Genomic DNA, 15,189 nt, shown 5'->3' on the forward strand with positions numbered 1-15,189 from the left:
AATTATGGAATGGGCCTTAAGTACAAATCAGAGTACAGTTGGTTACCACCATAACAGCCATGCCCCTACTGCACCAGTGGGAGCATCCTGCTTCACAGATTGGTATTACAGTCAATGGGGTTCAGAGCTGTATAGCGACATTAGTCAACAGGCTGCACGCTGCATATGGCTGGGAAGCAGGTAGAAAGCTTCCAGCTCAGTTCCTCCTTAATATATCCTGTAAGTAAAGTATGTAGGATCTTCAGCAATAAAGTCTTAGCAGATAGTCCTGATGGTAACTGGGAGGAATCAAAAAGAGCTTGCACACTTTTAAGTGTCCACTGTCTAATTTATCTTGAAATTATTGCCGTGCTTAGTGCAACGTTTTACCCTAACTCCTTAAGCAGCTGATGTTGTCTCTTCCCAAATCTTTTATCCTTTACACGGTGATGCCATGCTTCACATTTAGTTAATGTTAAATGATCTCTTGTTAGTGGGTCTATCCTTCAGTAAGGTTCTAGAATAACTTCACATAGACTTAAGACACAGACTTCTATTTGTTTCATGTTTCAGTCTTTGGTGTTTTTTAAGTTTTTATTTTTCTAATGAATACAGTTGATCTTGCTTTCTTAATATGTATCTCACTGACGTCTTATCCTGTTACTTATCAACTAACATTTATCAACCACGATTTATGTTTACAGGTATCCGAAATTATGAGATAACCCTCTTTTAAAATATGATTTTTTAGTTAAGATGTATGTAATGTTTTTCCCATATAATTTGAAATAGCCTGCATCTTGCCATCATACTGTTTTGCTTCAGAGTACATGGGGCCATGAGACCATGGACTAAAACTTCTGTACCAACAGCAAAAATAAGTGTTTCTTCCTTTCTTTGTCTATGGCATATATTTTGGTTACGATGCCAAATAAACAACTAATGTGACAGATAAATGATTGGACTACTGTGCCCATAGCCAGGAGCAGGAGTAGACTCTTTTCAAGTATCCCTTCCACATCTAGTGATGCTTCTAGGGAACATCTCACTTTTTAATACATCATTGGTACCAATTATACAATACCTTTACTAATGTGATGAGCCCTTCTTATATACAAGAAACACGCATTTTTCTATTTCTTAAATTTCTTCTTGCTATGATTTACTCTAATTAAAAGAAATAATATAATACATTTTTCAGCTTTTATGCTCATAGTGCATTTAAATAGTATTAGGAGTACTCATCTCCTTCGGATTTTTGAAACACAAGTAACATGGTATTTTCTTGAAAGCCAGAGAAGACAATCCATAGAAAAAAGGTTACAATCAATTGAAAAGTTTTCTAAAACTTTCCATAACTGATCATTTTCACTAAGTGGCATATTCACTCTCTGTTATCCAAAACCTTCTAATTATACTTTTAAAGGTAAGTTTCTTTGGTCTTATTTTACATATTATTTCTTCCAAGGGTGAGACAGCCTTATAGTTCCTTTGGAGAAAGTAAATATCTGTATAGCACTTGGGTCATCTCACATCTGCTTCTCCAGTTTGGCCTTCTCTCTTGGTCTCTCACTGAGAATTGGGGCTGGTATTCATAACCGCGTCTTGTTTATTGTGTCTCATTCTACCTGCATTTTTCTTTATCCCTGTAAGTAGTTTGTCAATTGTACTAATACTTTAGGGGGCAGTACTTGGACTTATCCTATCTACTGCCTCACTATTTTCCAGTGCTCTTTCTCATGTGTCTGTCTCCTTCTGCCTCAGTGCTGGTAGAGAACTCACAGCTTTACACATGCTGGGCAAGCATTCTGTCCCTGCGCTATGCTGGCTCAACCTTTATCAATTCTTCTCTAGTTTTCTTAGTCTTTCTCACTCCTTTTTATTGGGTTGTTAACTGAATTCCAAACTTTATGTTTAGTTACTAAACCGATCAAGGTACAAGTATGCTTTTGGCCACATGCTTAGTTTTATGTAGTGTTGTTGGAAGTTTTAAGAACCCACTAATTGCAGTCTTGCTATACATATTGACTAATTCAAAATTTTTCTTTCATAGCCAGGTTGTTTGATATTTCTTTGTTTCTTCTTTGCTAATATATAAATAGGAGATTTGAGCACCGTGGTGATACTAAAATTTCTGCCTCTTTGGACTCTACTGAGGTAGCCTGAACCATGTTAAGCAGGTATTGAAGTACAACATTTTCCAGTTTTATGCTTGGATAGACACATATCACACTGATACTTTTATTGTCTAAAATTTGAGAATTACACCTTGAATGTCTGAAATTTATCTCATAACATGCTTATAATATGCTCAGAAACTGTATGCTCTAAGGCATCAGGTGAAGGGCTCACTTTCAGCAGACCTTGCAGAATTGTTACTTTCAGTCTGTTTACACTTGGAGTTTTTATGTTTATTTGGGTTAATTTTTCAGTGCCAGGGTTGACAGAACATCAAATTCCCACTAAGTTATAGCTCTAATCCATGATTTTAAAAAAAATATTTAAAGCTGAATGGATGACATACATTTTTATTCTAATCTTATATTTTAAGAAATATTTCCTCTCAGAAATAAAATGTGAAGTCTTACACACACACAGGGCCATGTTTCCTACAATCAGAGTAGTAATTCATACGGTTTTGCACTCTTAGAGCATCCATTATGTATTGCATTTATGGCACGTGTCTCATGTATATCCACACACTACACTTTCCTGCTTCACATCACTGTTTTAGATGCCTCAAGGCAAAGTAAGATTTTACTTTGACTTAATGTCTTGTTATTTGATAGAAAAATTCATTGCAATCAAGATAAAGCATCCTGAGCACGTGACACACAGCCTAGTACTCACAGTGTTTTCATTTAGGACAATGGGAGAGCCCTACCAGGCGCTCTCACCCTCTCAGTCTGATGGAATTGGCCCAAAGCTAGACAGATTTGACCCAATAGTACCCATTATATATGACACACAGGGTTTAAATGATACCTGTGCCCTGATGCTAGGGCAGAACACAGCTAATTGGCTTTTCACCACATTTTACCTTTTTTTTTTTTTAAATTACTATGTATACTTGGAGAAATACCTAATAACAATTGAACGTTTTTCCTGAAAGGTGACAATTTAAGGGTCTGGAGAGATAGCTCAGTGGTTTAGATCATGCATTGCTCTTCCAGAAGACCAGTTTGGGTACCATAATTCAAGTCAGGTGGCCTACAACTGCAATTAGTTCTAAGTACCTATACATTTGGCACCTGTGGGCACATGAACACTATACATTGTTCCCTCATATATACATCCATATAAAAATTGTTTCTGTCACTCTACATGGGGACTTAAGTCTTGTTTCTATCCAATAATAGCCCAAGTGATGTATCCCTTTTTCCTTTTCATCTACCCTGTTCTCCAAGACTACATGGGTTGATTTATTGACCAAATCTATACTCCCAAAACAAATTCTGGCACCATTCCACTTCTAACTTCTATATTGATCCTAAACTTGTTAGTGTGATCTAAAAATAAACTATTATTTTACTTTACTGGCCAAAATTCCATCTTAACCTTAGAACACAGGAACAAACAAATGAAAACTTACGATTGGCCATGTCTCTTTCCTCATGCAAGCCCACTGCACATAAAACAACTTCATTGAAAATGCAAATAGAGATGTGTATGGTATTGGGGATAAGAGCACTGACTGCTCTTCCAGAGGTCCTGAGTTCAACTCCCAGCCACCACACGGTGGCTCACAACCATGTATAATGGGATTCAACGTCCTCTTCTGGTGTGTCTAAAGATAGCTACAGTGTACTCATATAAAGAAAAGAAAAGAAAAGAAAAGAAGAGAAGAGAAGAGAAGAGAAAAGAAAAGGAAAGGAAAGGAAAGAAAAGAAATTTTGTTCCATAAAGCTAATTTAGTGAAGCTGTTTGGAAGACAGCTCCTCACAGCACATACGTATGCCCCACCAAAACACTACATCTGAGACGGTATTTCTGGGTATAGGTTGCTTTGACCTGATGGGCTGGGCTTGCATAAGGTGAGGCAAGTTTGTTCCAAAATGCATTTCATTGAGCTGAGACAATAGAGTTATTTTCATTTGGGGATATTAGAAAATGATAATAAAAGTATATATTATTAGAAAATATGAGTCAATATGTAACTTTAGCTGTAGTAGTGTTTCTTTTATCGACGTGTGTGGCTTTCTGTTTTATGTATGACTGTTCAAAGTTTCAACATGCTCTTGGTGGCTATTTTCTTTAATGGGTAATTAGGATCCTTTCCTAACTCTGTGGATTAAGTGGGAAGTCTCTTTTTCAGCTATTAAGATGGCTATACCTGTTTTCTTCAGTTGTAGATCACAGGATTTGTATATGGGTGCTCTTGATAATTAACTTCTCTTTGAGTATCTTTCAGAGTATGTTCTAGTGCTGTGAACCCTAGTCATTAGGCATGAAGCTTCTAGTTAGGCACCAGCTTTAATGTTTTCAATGACACGAGGAAGTGCTTTATTCAGCAACAGGGTATTACCATTAGGTTGTGGAGAGTAACTAAGAGCTTGGGTTGTTTGGGGGTTTCCGTACAGCCCCATTGACCAGTAACTCAGAAAGACGTAACCCATCCTTTACAGTGAAGATTTTATTTGGTAACAAAAGATGTCTAGTTGGGACACTCTCTCCCCTATTATTTGGTAGCCTCATTTGGATTCGTTTCCTATTACTACATATTTTAGGAAGTTTCTACAATAGTAGGTTTCCATACAGTTTTTCAAAGGACATTTGGTATCAGTTGTCTGCCCTATGTCTCCTCCTTTAACCTTATCTCTAAATCTCCCCTCTATTTAGCCTTCCTATTCTAGTTTCCCCTTTCTTGTCCACAGGAATAAATTCTTTTTTCCATCCTTTGAAGATCCTCTTCTCTCTACAGTCGCTTATTAAGTATCTAATCTCTGTGGTAACTCAGATCCGAGCACACGTGTTGAAAGCTTAAAAGATAAGATCCACATAGCATACATATTTGTCTTTTGAGGTCTGGGTTACATCACTCATGATTTTTTTTCTAGCTCCATCTATTTACCTGTGAATTCTTCATTCTGAACAGCTGTATAATTTCCCACTGTGTAAATATACTACATTTCATTATCCATTCATCTGTTGATGGATATCTAGGCTATTTCATTTCTGGCTATTATGAATAGAATAGCAATGAATATGGTTGAGCAAGTGTCTCTGTAGTAGAATGTAGAGTCCTTTGGATATATCCAAGATTGTTATATCTGAATCTTGAAGTAGATCTATTCCTAACTTCTGAGAAAATGCCACATCAATGATTTTTACAGAGGCTATACAAGTTTGCACTCCCACTAGCAATGGAGGAGTGTTCTACATGCAGCCATTCAGTTTGAACTGAACCATTTCTTGAATGGCTGTCTTTTCTCAAGTATGAATTTTGGAGCTTTTTGTGTTTAAAAATCAGTTATCCTTAGGTGTCTGGTCTCATGTCTAGAGCTTATATTTAATTTTACTGATCAATATATTTCTTGTCTTGCCAATACTATGCTGGTTTTATTACTATGACTCTAAAGTACAACTTAAAATTTAGAATATGATACAGCATATTCTTATGATTGAGGATTATTTAAGCTATTCTGCTACTCTGTGTGTGTGTGTGTGTGTGTGAGTGTGTATATGCACATGCTTTCTATATGAAATTGAAGATTGGCTTTTCTACTTCTGTGAAGAGTTGTACTAAAATTTTGCTGGAGATTGTAATGAATCTGCAGATTTCTTTTGGTAGGATGGCTGTTTGAGATTATTAATCCTACCCATCTATGAGCAGGGATGCACACTTCTGCTGTCTTTTTCATTTTCCTTCTTAAAGGTCTTGAAGTCTCTATTATACAAGCCATTCTCTTGCTTGGCTAAGAGTCCTTTCAAGATTTTGAGATGTGTATCTGTTGAGACTTAATTTGTGTCCTAGTATGTGATTCCATGTGCTTCTAGGAAGAAAGAGTTTGTGTGTGTGTGGGGGGGGTATGTATTTGAGTGACATGGTCTGTAGATGTCTGCTAGGTCCATTTGATTGATGAAATGATTTAACTCTAGCATTTGCTGGGTCTAGTAGTCTGGGCTGCCATCTTTGTGTCCAGGCCCTTCTGGCTCCCAGGGTCTCCCAGGTTAGTTAGGGAGCTACCTTTCTATGATACTGCTTTACATTGTATCATTTACTATCCTTTTTATCTTCTTAATTTTATTGTTATTATTAGTTTGTATTATGAGTAACTTCTTTTTTGGTCCTGTATATTTTGAATTCTGTATATTCTTTGTACCTTCATAAGTTATCTCCTTCTTAATATTGGGAAATTTTCTTCTATAATTATGTTAAAAATATTTTCAGGCAGAGTTCCCAAAGAGTGTAGGCAGGGTAGGCGGAGGGGTTCCTGCAGGCTGGCTGCTATAACATCAAGAGTAAATCTGGAGATATTAGGATGGGGAACAGTAATGATAGTTAAAATCTCCTACCTGGTCCTAGCCCAGTGTGGCTGTAACTGTCGTTGGTGGAGAAAGGTGTCGCTGATGAAAAGTGTTTCTGTGGATCAGAGGCTGACACAAAATAATGGAGATGGGCTAGAAAAGAAACACTGATTTTCTTTTCATTGATGAGAAAATAAGCATATGCAAGGATATCTTTTTGACTTTGAATATTTTATTCTAATACACATTGAATACATATTAGAATATTCACCTTTAAATATATGAATATATATTAGAATATATGTGCCTCAAACAATTCATCAACACTGATGATTATAATTTTAATTTATTAATTTTTAATTTTGCTTGACTTTATGTGTATGGTAATTTGCCTGTATTATGTCTATGTATTATATTCAAACCTGGTGCTCACACAGACCAGAAGAGAATATCAGATTGCCTGAGAGTGGGCTAACAGATGATTGTGAACCACTATGTGAGTACAAGGGAAAAAACTGGATCTCTGGGAGAGGAGAGTGCTTTGCCCCCACTGAGCCATCTCTCCAGCCCCAGTGTTTGAACTATTAAATTGCCCATTCTCCAGATAGTACTTTCACCCTGGTTGCAAAAGCCCCCGTGCATATGAGGGCAGCGGGAGATAGGTTAATGTTGAAATTACATTTTAATTTCAAAAAGAAAAACACGGAATCAAAATTAAAAAATAAATCCTGTAGTTGAGTTTAGCACAGCCCTTTTATTCAATAGTTTAAATGTACTTCAGCAGCAGACACAAGCACATTACCACTGAGTAAAATGCAAAGTTGAGGCAAAGTCTCTACCTTAGACTTGGGTAGTTTTTAATTCACTGTGCCTTACCTCACTAAGCTGGCTAGTTTTATGTCAACCTGACAGGAGCTAGAGTTATTTGGGAAGAGGGAATCTTAGTTGATAAAATGCCTCCACCAGGCTAACTCCTTGGCAACCCTGCAGTGCATTTTCTTCCTTAGTGAAGGATGTGTGCTGGCCCACCTCTCTGTCAGTGGTGCCATCCCTGAGCTGGTAGTTCTGGGTGCTCTAAGGGATTGGCTGAGCAAGCCAGTAGAAAGTACTTCCTCCCTGGATTCTTCTCCAGTTCTTGTCTCCAGCTTCCTGCCCTGTTTGAGCTAATCCCTCAGTGATGGACTGTCAATGTGGAGCTGCAAGCCAATAAACTCTTTCCTGCAAGTTACTTTTGCTCATGATTTTTTGTCCTACCATTAGAATCCCAAAGTAAGATGCCATTAAATGGTAAGTGAACTTTAGCCCTTGACGTAGGTAAGAGAAGAAAACTGCATGAAAATACCCACATTCAATAATTAATATGCTGCTCATTATAAAATTTCTTAAATATAAAATAAATTTGATACCTTTGTAGTATGAAGCATTGAATCTAGGACCTCTATCAGGCTAGGCAAATGTTCCACTACTGAGTTCTAGCCCTAGGTTTCCTTTTGTGCTAAGTTAAGATCTCCTTTATTGGGGTTGGGGATTTAGCTCAGTGGTAGAGCGCTTGCCTAGCAAGCGCAAGGCCCTGGGTTCGGTCCCCAGCTCCGAAAAAAAGAAAAAAAAGAAGAAAAAAATATCTCCTTTATTATCCAGACTGGCAATGACTGACTCTACATCCTAAATAGGTCTTGAACTTGTGCTACCAGATCAAGACACAACAATATATCAGTGAATGACATTTTTATTCTCTTATAAAGTAAATAAGAAGTAGCACTGACTCCCTTTTCTTGATTCTTTCACATAATTTGAAAAAAAAAACCAAACAAACAGGAATCAGCCCTTTTCCTAAGAAATATAAAATATAAACACTGAGACTCATGGAGATTCATTTCATGGAGGTTTAACAGATCTTCTGGGATGTTCTCACCCTGTGGTCCTAGTGGGCTGTTTGCTTTAGAGTCACTGTTTTTGTCAAATCTCACGCTTGATTCCTGCTACTAGACATATCAAATGTCCCTCTACCCTTCCAACTGTTGTTTTGGGCCCTACTTGTTCCTGCTTCATGGTCTTTCTTCTGTATTGTTCTTCCAGTGTTGTTCTTGCTCATTGACCAGTCACAGTCAAAACATTACTCCTTCCCAAGCCAGTTCAAAGCCCTGCTTCCTAATGTCTTCTCTTCCATCCCTCAGAGCATCTTGTTCCTTTGCTGTGGTTTTCTGTGGGACTTTTGGTTTTCTGTGCCTATTGGACATATATCTCCCAAGATTTTCTATGTCTCTCCTGTCATGTCTTTCTTGCCGATCACATCACAGTTGTGCCAACACAGCCTTAGCCTTCCTTGTGGCATGATGCTTGATGGGTGCTCCCTATGACTGTCTAAGAAATTCTGAGGAGCTCGGACTCCAAGAGGAGGCTGTCGATGTTAAAAATCTTGCTTACTGCCAGCTACAGTACAGGATCCTTTCTGGGCTTTTGTTTCCTAACTTTCCAATTGCCAAAAATAACTATGTAAGACTAAGTTGTTCGAAAATGAATGACTTAGCATATTAACTGCACTGCTTTTCTCAGCGTGGAACCCTCAAGGAACATAAACTAAAGAAAAAATAGAGCTAAAGCTTTAAACAAACCCTTCCAAACACAGTTCAGTATTATTTGATAATAGAACCAAAATTAAATAATTATTGGATTATGAATTTCAATTATAATGAGAGTCGTGACATTTAAAAATCGCACTTATAATCTACGTTCTATTAGGAAATAAATTAATTTGAAAAGGTCAGTTTGTTGCAGGTAGACCACCTGATGTCAAGAAGACAGAGATCTACTCTAGGATTTGGTCATTTTCCTAATCTGTCAGTCAAGGAATTAGAAGTTAATGTGAGTCAAATCAGTTGTATGGAATAGCAGCAGCAGAGCCCGCCACTCATGCCATGGAGTGTCCCCAGGACAACTAAGAGGATTATAGTCTGGTCAGGCTTTTCTGTAAGCAGAGCCTGCTAAACTGGGGCTTTCCCCTGATTGTATCACATGCTATTTGTATTGAAAAGAAACAAATAATATGTCTTGCAAGTTTTATGTCAACTCTATACAAACTACAGTCATCTGTGAAGAGGAACCTCATTTGAGATAATACCCAACCAGATTCTTGATTAATGATTGATGTGGGAGGGGCCAGCTCACTATACCAATGTCATCCTGAGGCTGGTAGTCCTGGGTACTCTAAGAAAGAAGGTTGAGTAAACCATGAGGAGCAAGCCAGTAAGCAGCACCTTTTTGTGGCTTCTGCTCTAGTTCCTGTCTCCAGGCTCCTACTTTGAGTTTCTGCTCCCATTTTCCTTAGCAATGGACCAAAATGCAGAACTGTAGAATGAAATAAACACTCTCCCCAATCCATTTGCTTTTGGTGATGGTGTTTTACCACAGCTATAGAAACCCTAAGACATGATGTAAACCTGCGGTTCCCCATCCCTTACCAACTCACCGAATAAAAGTTGAAATCCTTTATAGTCCTTGGTTCTTGACTTGCAGGGCACTATAAGACATACCTCTGCCCTTCCCTACCTGTGGGTCACTCCCTATTCTATAGGCCACTGTCTCTGTCCCCTCCATTCCACTGACAGTATCTTCCTAGCTGTCCCTGGATGTTGACAGGTAAAGTTTTTCCTCTGAGCCTTTAAGCATAATTGTCTTCTGCCTCCAAGTTTCCCAAATACTCACATTGATTGCCCTGTCATCTCCTTGAGTTGCTGGTTGAATGTTCCCTTTCCTGTGCACCCCTCACTGCCTGCCACACAGCCTTGGAGAACTTATCTCTGCTTCCCTATATTCTTGGTGGCCCAGTGTTGTGTTCTTGTCATGTAACATTGTATATTGATTTTATTTTCATTTTCTTTCTGTATCCTTGTAGCATATAAAGCATGAAATAAGCTACAAGGGAGGAGGAAGGTTTTTTTGGGGGGCCAGAACTAGAGCACTGCATGCTAAAATTGCCAGCCACCCAGTGATAATTCATCCATGTTTGTTAATCAAATAAATGAACAATTGAATCTGAGGCAGATTGTTCCCATCATGCAAACTTGGACTGTGGTATTTGATTTGTGTTTAAAACAGGAATTAAGTAAGATGTGTCTTTCCCTGATTTTATAGATGGGGAGGGATATTTTGAGAAAATAATATGTTATTTTAGTCAACTGTTGTGACCATCAGGAGTCCATGTCCCTTCAGGCTCTTTGTCAATGTCTAGGGACATCTTTAGTCTTCACAACAGCAGAGACAGACAAGTGCTACTGTCACCAAGACAAGCCAGAAATCTTCTGGGTACCCAAATATGCACAGGAAATCCCCATTTAGCACACAAATGTCCTGACTCCAAATGTCAACAGCCTTAGGATTAGGTCATCCTCATGTAGCTACATGTCCTGTCTAAGATCTTCTGAGGAGGGACTGAAGGAGAAACAAAGGCACAGTGGTCTTGAGGGGCTGAAGTGAGTAAGCAAAGCCAGTATACAAAAGTTTTATGAACAAAGAGAAAAGATCAAGAGTTTCTAAACTCCTCAAGTATAGTCACAGGACTAGGAATAAATATATATATATATATTTCAGATTTATCCATTAAAAAGTGTAAAGGGGAAGAGGGAGGAAAGAGAGAGTGAATAGGGAGACACAGAAGGAGAGAGAGGAAGAGACAGGAAGGAGTGAGGCAGAGAGAGGAGAGAGAGGAGAGAAAGGAGAGAAAAAGGAAACAGAGATGGTGCACATACATGCACACTGAATTGTAAGGGATGATTTGGCTTTCTATCACGTCTCTTTAGACTTCGTTTAAAGTGTGTCCCATATTCCTGCTGCATGTATTCTTCCAGGAGTATCTGACAAAGTTGTAATAAAAAAGGGGGGAATTCCCAATTGTCATCTCCTCTCCATGAGCACTGCTGTCTGCCATGGAGGGCTCCGAGCATTTGGCAGGGGCCGGCTGCAGCCGCCAGCAGCTGCTGCATGCATTTTCTTGGAGGAGCATCAGGGATATGAGAACTTAGGGAGAAATTAACCAAATGATCAAAAGCAGATGAAAAGATATTAAGAGGTACAGTGTTCCCTTCCCTGTAAACATTATGTGAGTAAGATGAAGCTTGTGGCTAGATCACAGAGCACACAACTCACCAAAATGTACAAATGGCTTAGTACCAATAACAGCTATGAGGGAAGAGATAAATGTCCATATTTTGGTGAAGCCATAATGACATCATACACCAATTGTACAAAGCCGAAATGCCTGCCTCGATCCAGTTCATTGAACACATATTAATGTACAATCAATAGGGAAAAAGTAGATGCTAATAGTTTTAATTAATTAATTAATGGGCAATTTGCTGGCCACTCCTCCCGCTTCACTCTTGTAAGCACTCTGGGGTGCTTTCTCTACTGTCTTTTATAACTATTTAGTCGTTCTGGTTTTCATCTTTCCTGACCCTACCTAGATTATTGAAATCCTCTTGATTTTCCAAGGGAGTTTTTTTTTTCTTCCACAAAGTATTTCATTTTAATATTTCAATATTCTAGAGCAGATATAACAGAGAGAAGTTGGGGGGAAATGGTCTTTAGGAAACATGAGCATAGTGATCAACAATGAATCTTTAACAAAATGGGCATGGAAGAAGTAAGAAGAAATGCGCAAGTGTTCCTCGTTACTCTGCAGGAACTCTGACCGTTGAATTGGATTCCTCGAGGTCAGACAGAAAGTGCCAGTCTGAGGTGGAATGAGGTCTGAGAGGCAAAGATTGGCCAAAATGTCTGGTGATTGAATAAGTATTAAACCAACACACAGAAGGCTATAACTCCTTATATCTAAAATATAAAGATAAATATTACTTTCCACAGAAGCTCCAAAACTGACAAATATTAAGTGAGTCTACACTATACACACTCCGACTTACAAATTGTTGATTAATACGGAAGACTTACAGACAGCAAGGGGATGGCAACTTTCCCAAGAAAGTCCGGGGCCTTGTCTCCGTCCTCATCAAACACTGTCACTTCCAACACATCATGGATATCTTTAATAGGGCTGAAAGTGAAGAGATCAGGTATTATACACAAAAACACACGAGTGACGTTCGCTCCATGAAGATCTGAAAACACTTGCACTAATTAAGTCTGTGTGTCCTCGGAGTATAAAACTATCATTTAATTAAACTCCAAAAATTAAATCAAACTGACTGTATTCCCAGATCATCCATCATGGAAGATTCAGACGTGCACGTGGTGAAAGAAGTTAACTTTCCTACTGTGGCATTTTCCACACATGTGTGCACTCAAGGGTAACACTTTTAAAGAATGAGAATGGAAGAAAGAGAGAGAGAGAGAGAGAGAGAGAGAGAGAGAGAGAGAGAGAGAGAGAGAGAGAGAGAAAGAGAGAAAGAAAGAAAGAAAGAATTAAATAAAGACAGGTTGGGGATTTAGCTCAGTTGGAGAGCGCTTGCTTAGCAAGTACAAGGTCCTGGGTTCTTCCCTCTGCTCTGGGAGCAAAAAAGAAAGAAAAAGGAAGGCAGGAAGGAAGGAAAGAAGGAAGGAAGGAAAGAATGAATAGAGAAGAAAAGAGAAGAGAGAAATCAGAGGGGAAAGGAACAGGGTTGCAAAGTTACTCTGAACTGAGAAAAGCAATAAATTAAGTAAGTAAGTAAATAAATAAATAAAATCACCTTGAAAATTAAGAAAACAATATGATGGGCTATAGAGTGGTCAGAAGACTTAGTGCTCTTGCAGAGGACCAGATTCAGTTCCCAGCACCTACCCAGTAGTTCCCAAGTGCTTGTAACTCCAAATCTAGGGGATTCCAAACCTTTTTCTGGCTCCTGTGGTCTTTTGAATGCAAATATGGTACACATAAGCCCCTACTGGTGTCTACATGTATAAAAATAAATCATCAGCAAATAAATATTTTTAAAAATGGTTTTAAGAAAATGTAGCAAAAATCATTATTTGCTGAAGTCAGTATGAGTCCATTTTAATTAAAACATAAGGTATAAGCTACCAAAAGTCACATCCACAGCTTTAAAAATACATTTTTTATACTGAACAGAATCCAACCACTATAGACAATGAAAATAGAGTCACAGCTATTGTCAGAACCGCTTGTATCTGGCAGTTTGCTGCTGTCTCTAGCTGATCCACTTCCCTTAGACCTTCGTGGGACCACCTAGGAACACCACCAATTACACTGGAGGCAAGCTAGACTTTCACTCACAAGCACAGACTAGGAGGTCAGTTTTGTGGGGGCAATGTAACATTAACTCACCTAAAACCAATAGAGGTCTCCTCATCACAGTCACACATTGACATTTAAGGCAAAGTAGGAAACTAGATATACTCAGATGCCTAAAAGCCCAAGTTTGATGAATCACATAGGGCAGGTCGAAGGAGACAGCCACTTCAATAGAAGAGAATGTAAGAAGCCTTTGGGGGTCTTTAAAGATTTGTGGATAATCTGTATTTTCCAAAAGACTCTGGCAGACTACAAACCTCCATGCATTTAAGATAGTATCATAACATGTAAGTGCTTAGAATTTAAGACAGGACTCCATTTGTAACTTTTCTTAACCCAGAAATAGATTAGTCTGGACATCTAGAAGCTCCCATCTATCTGCAGATTAATTTAGTCACTAAAAGATCTACTTTATAAATGTCTCCTAACAGTCCCTTACAGTTCCAAATGGTCTCTTCTATTATTAAGCCGTACTATAAAATGAAAGGATAAAAGGTTTTTGGAAGAAAAAAACAATAAAATTTGCTCTTTGCACATAAAAATGGGTAGAAAGTTCCCCTCAAGAGCCCCCAGCCTGCCCCATCCACATCAGAGATAATTGCTCTGTAACTTAAAGCTGCTCCAAGGATCCAGGGCATGACACACTTACAATGTAAAAACTTTGTTCCACTCAGGATTGAGGTTTTTGTAAATGGTATGTGTCTGAAGTCGGTCATTGCCCAACTCCAATAGGCAGAAAGGATCGCTCTTCCCTGGAAAGAGAACACAGACACCCATCAAAGACAAACGTCCCAAAGAGACACTGCAAATTGAGCTAAAGCTCTGTGCTTTCACAATGAAACTGTGAAAGGGGAGAGAAAGCAGAGGGAGGGGAAACAGCTCTCCCAGCAGGCTTGCTGGATCCACATTTGAGAATTCAGGAAGGTAGGAAAGCCCAGGAATGTCCAGCCTTTAAGTTATTGAGGGATCCACACTGATGAACAAGATGAATTGCCGCGCTGAGGAGCAAGGATCACAATTCTCACAGAAGGGGGCACTGGGTCTTCCCGTAGAATAGTAGTCCTCACTTCCCTGTTTGTCTTTAAAATGAACTCAACAGCAAAATAAAATAACCCAATTAAAAAACAGTGAAAGACTTTAAAAGGCATACAAAGCACCACGTGAAAACTTATTTGACATCACTCATCTTCAGAAAAACGTTAATCAAAGCCACAGTGATATATCATCTAACCTCAGTTACAACACCTATTACCAAACAGGCAACAGTAGGGTTAGAGATGTACTCAGTGGGAGAGCAACTACCACAGGTAAGGCTCTGTGTTTGATTTGCCATAGTTCAAGAAAACAGAGACAAAGATGAAAATAACAAAGACCATACATATCTGAGGAAAAGGAAGTCTTAGGCACTGTTAGTGGGATGATCAGTTAGTAAACCCAGCATGGAAAAACATGGTTGCTTTAACAGTTGTACATGGATAGCAATTCCACTTTCACTTATA

General features: G+C 38.6%; 1 protein-coding gene across 7 annotated transcripts in view; it reads right to left on the reverse strand.

The window, feature by feature from the left end:
- The window catches only part of Mctp2 (multiple C2 and transmembrane domain containing 2), a 232,954-nt gene that overhangs the window by 93,911 nt on the left and 123,854 nt on the right, over nt 1–15,189 (reverse strand). For all 7 annotated transcript variants that reach the window (XR_005505581.2, XR_005505582.2, NM_001191625.2 and 4 more), the window contains 2 exons: nt 14,340–14,442; nt 12,391–12,493 (listed from right to left, as the gene is read on the reverse strand). Coding sequence is in view for 5 of the 7 variants with exons in the window: in NM_001191625.2 (NP_001178554.1) it covers nt 12,391–12,493; nt 14,340–14,442 (206 nt within the window). In the remaining 2 variants the exon portion in view is untranslated. The remainder of the gene's footprint in view (nt 1–12,390; nt 12,494–14,339; nt 14,443–15,189) is intronic.

Source organism: Rattus norvegicus, chromosome 1 (assembly GCF_036323735.1).
Source record: "Rattus norvegicus strain BN/NHsdMcwi chromosome 1, GRCr8, whole genome shotgun sequence".
NCBI lineage: Eukaryota > Metazoa > Chordata > Mammalia > Rodentia > Muridae > Rattus > Rattus norvegicus.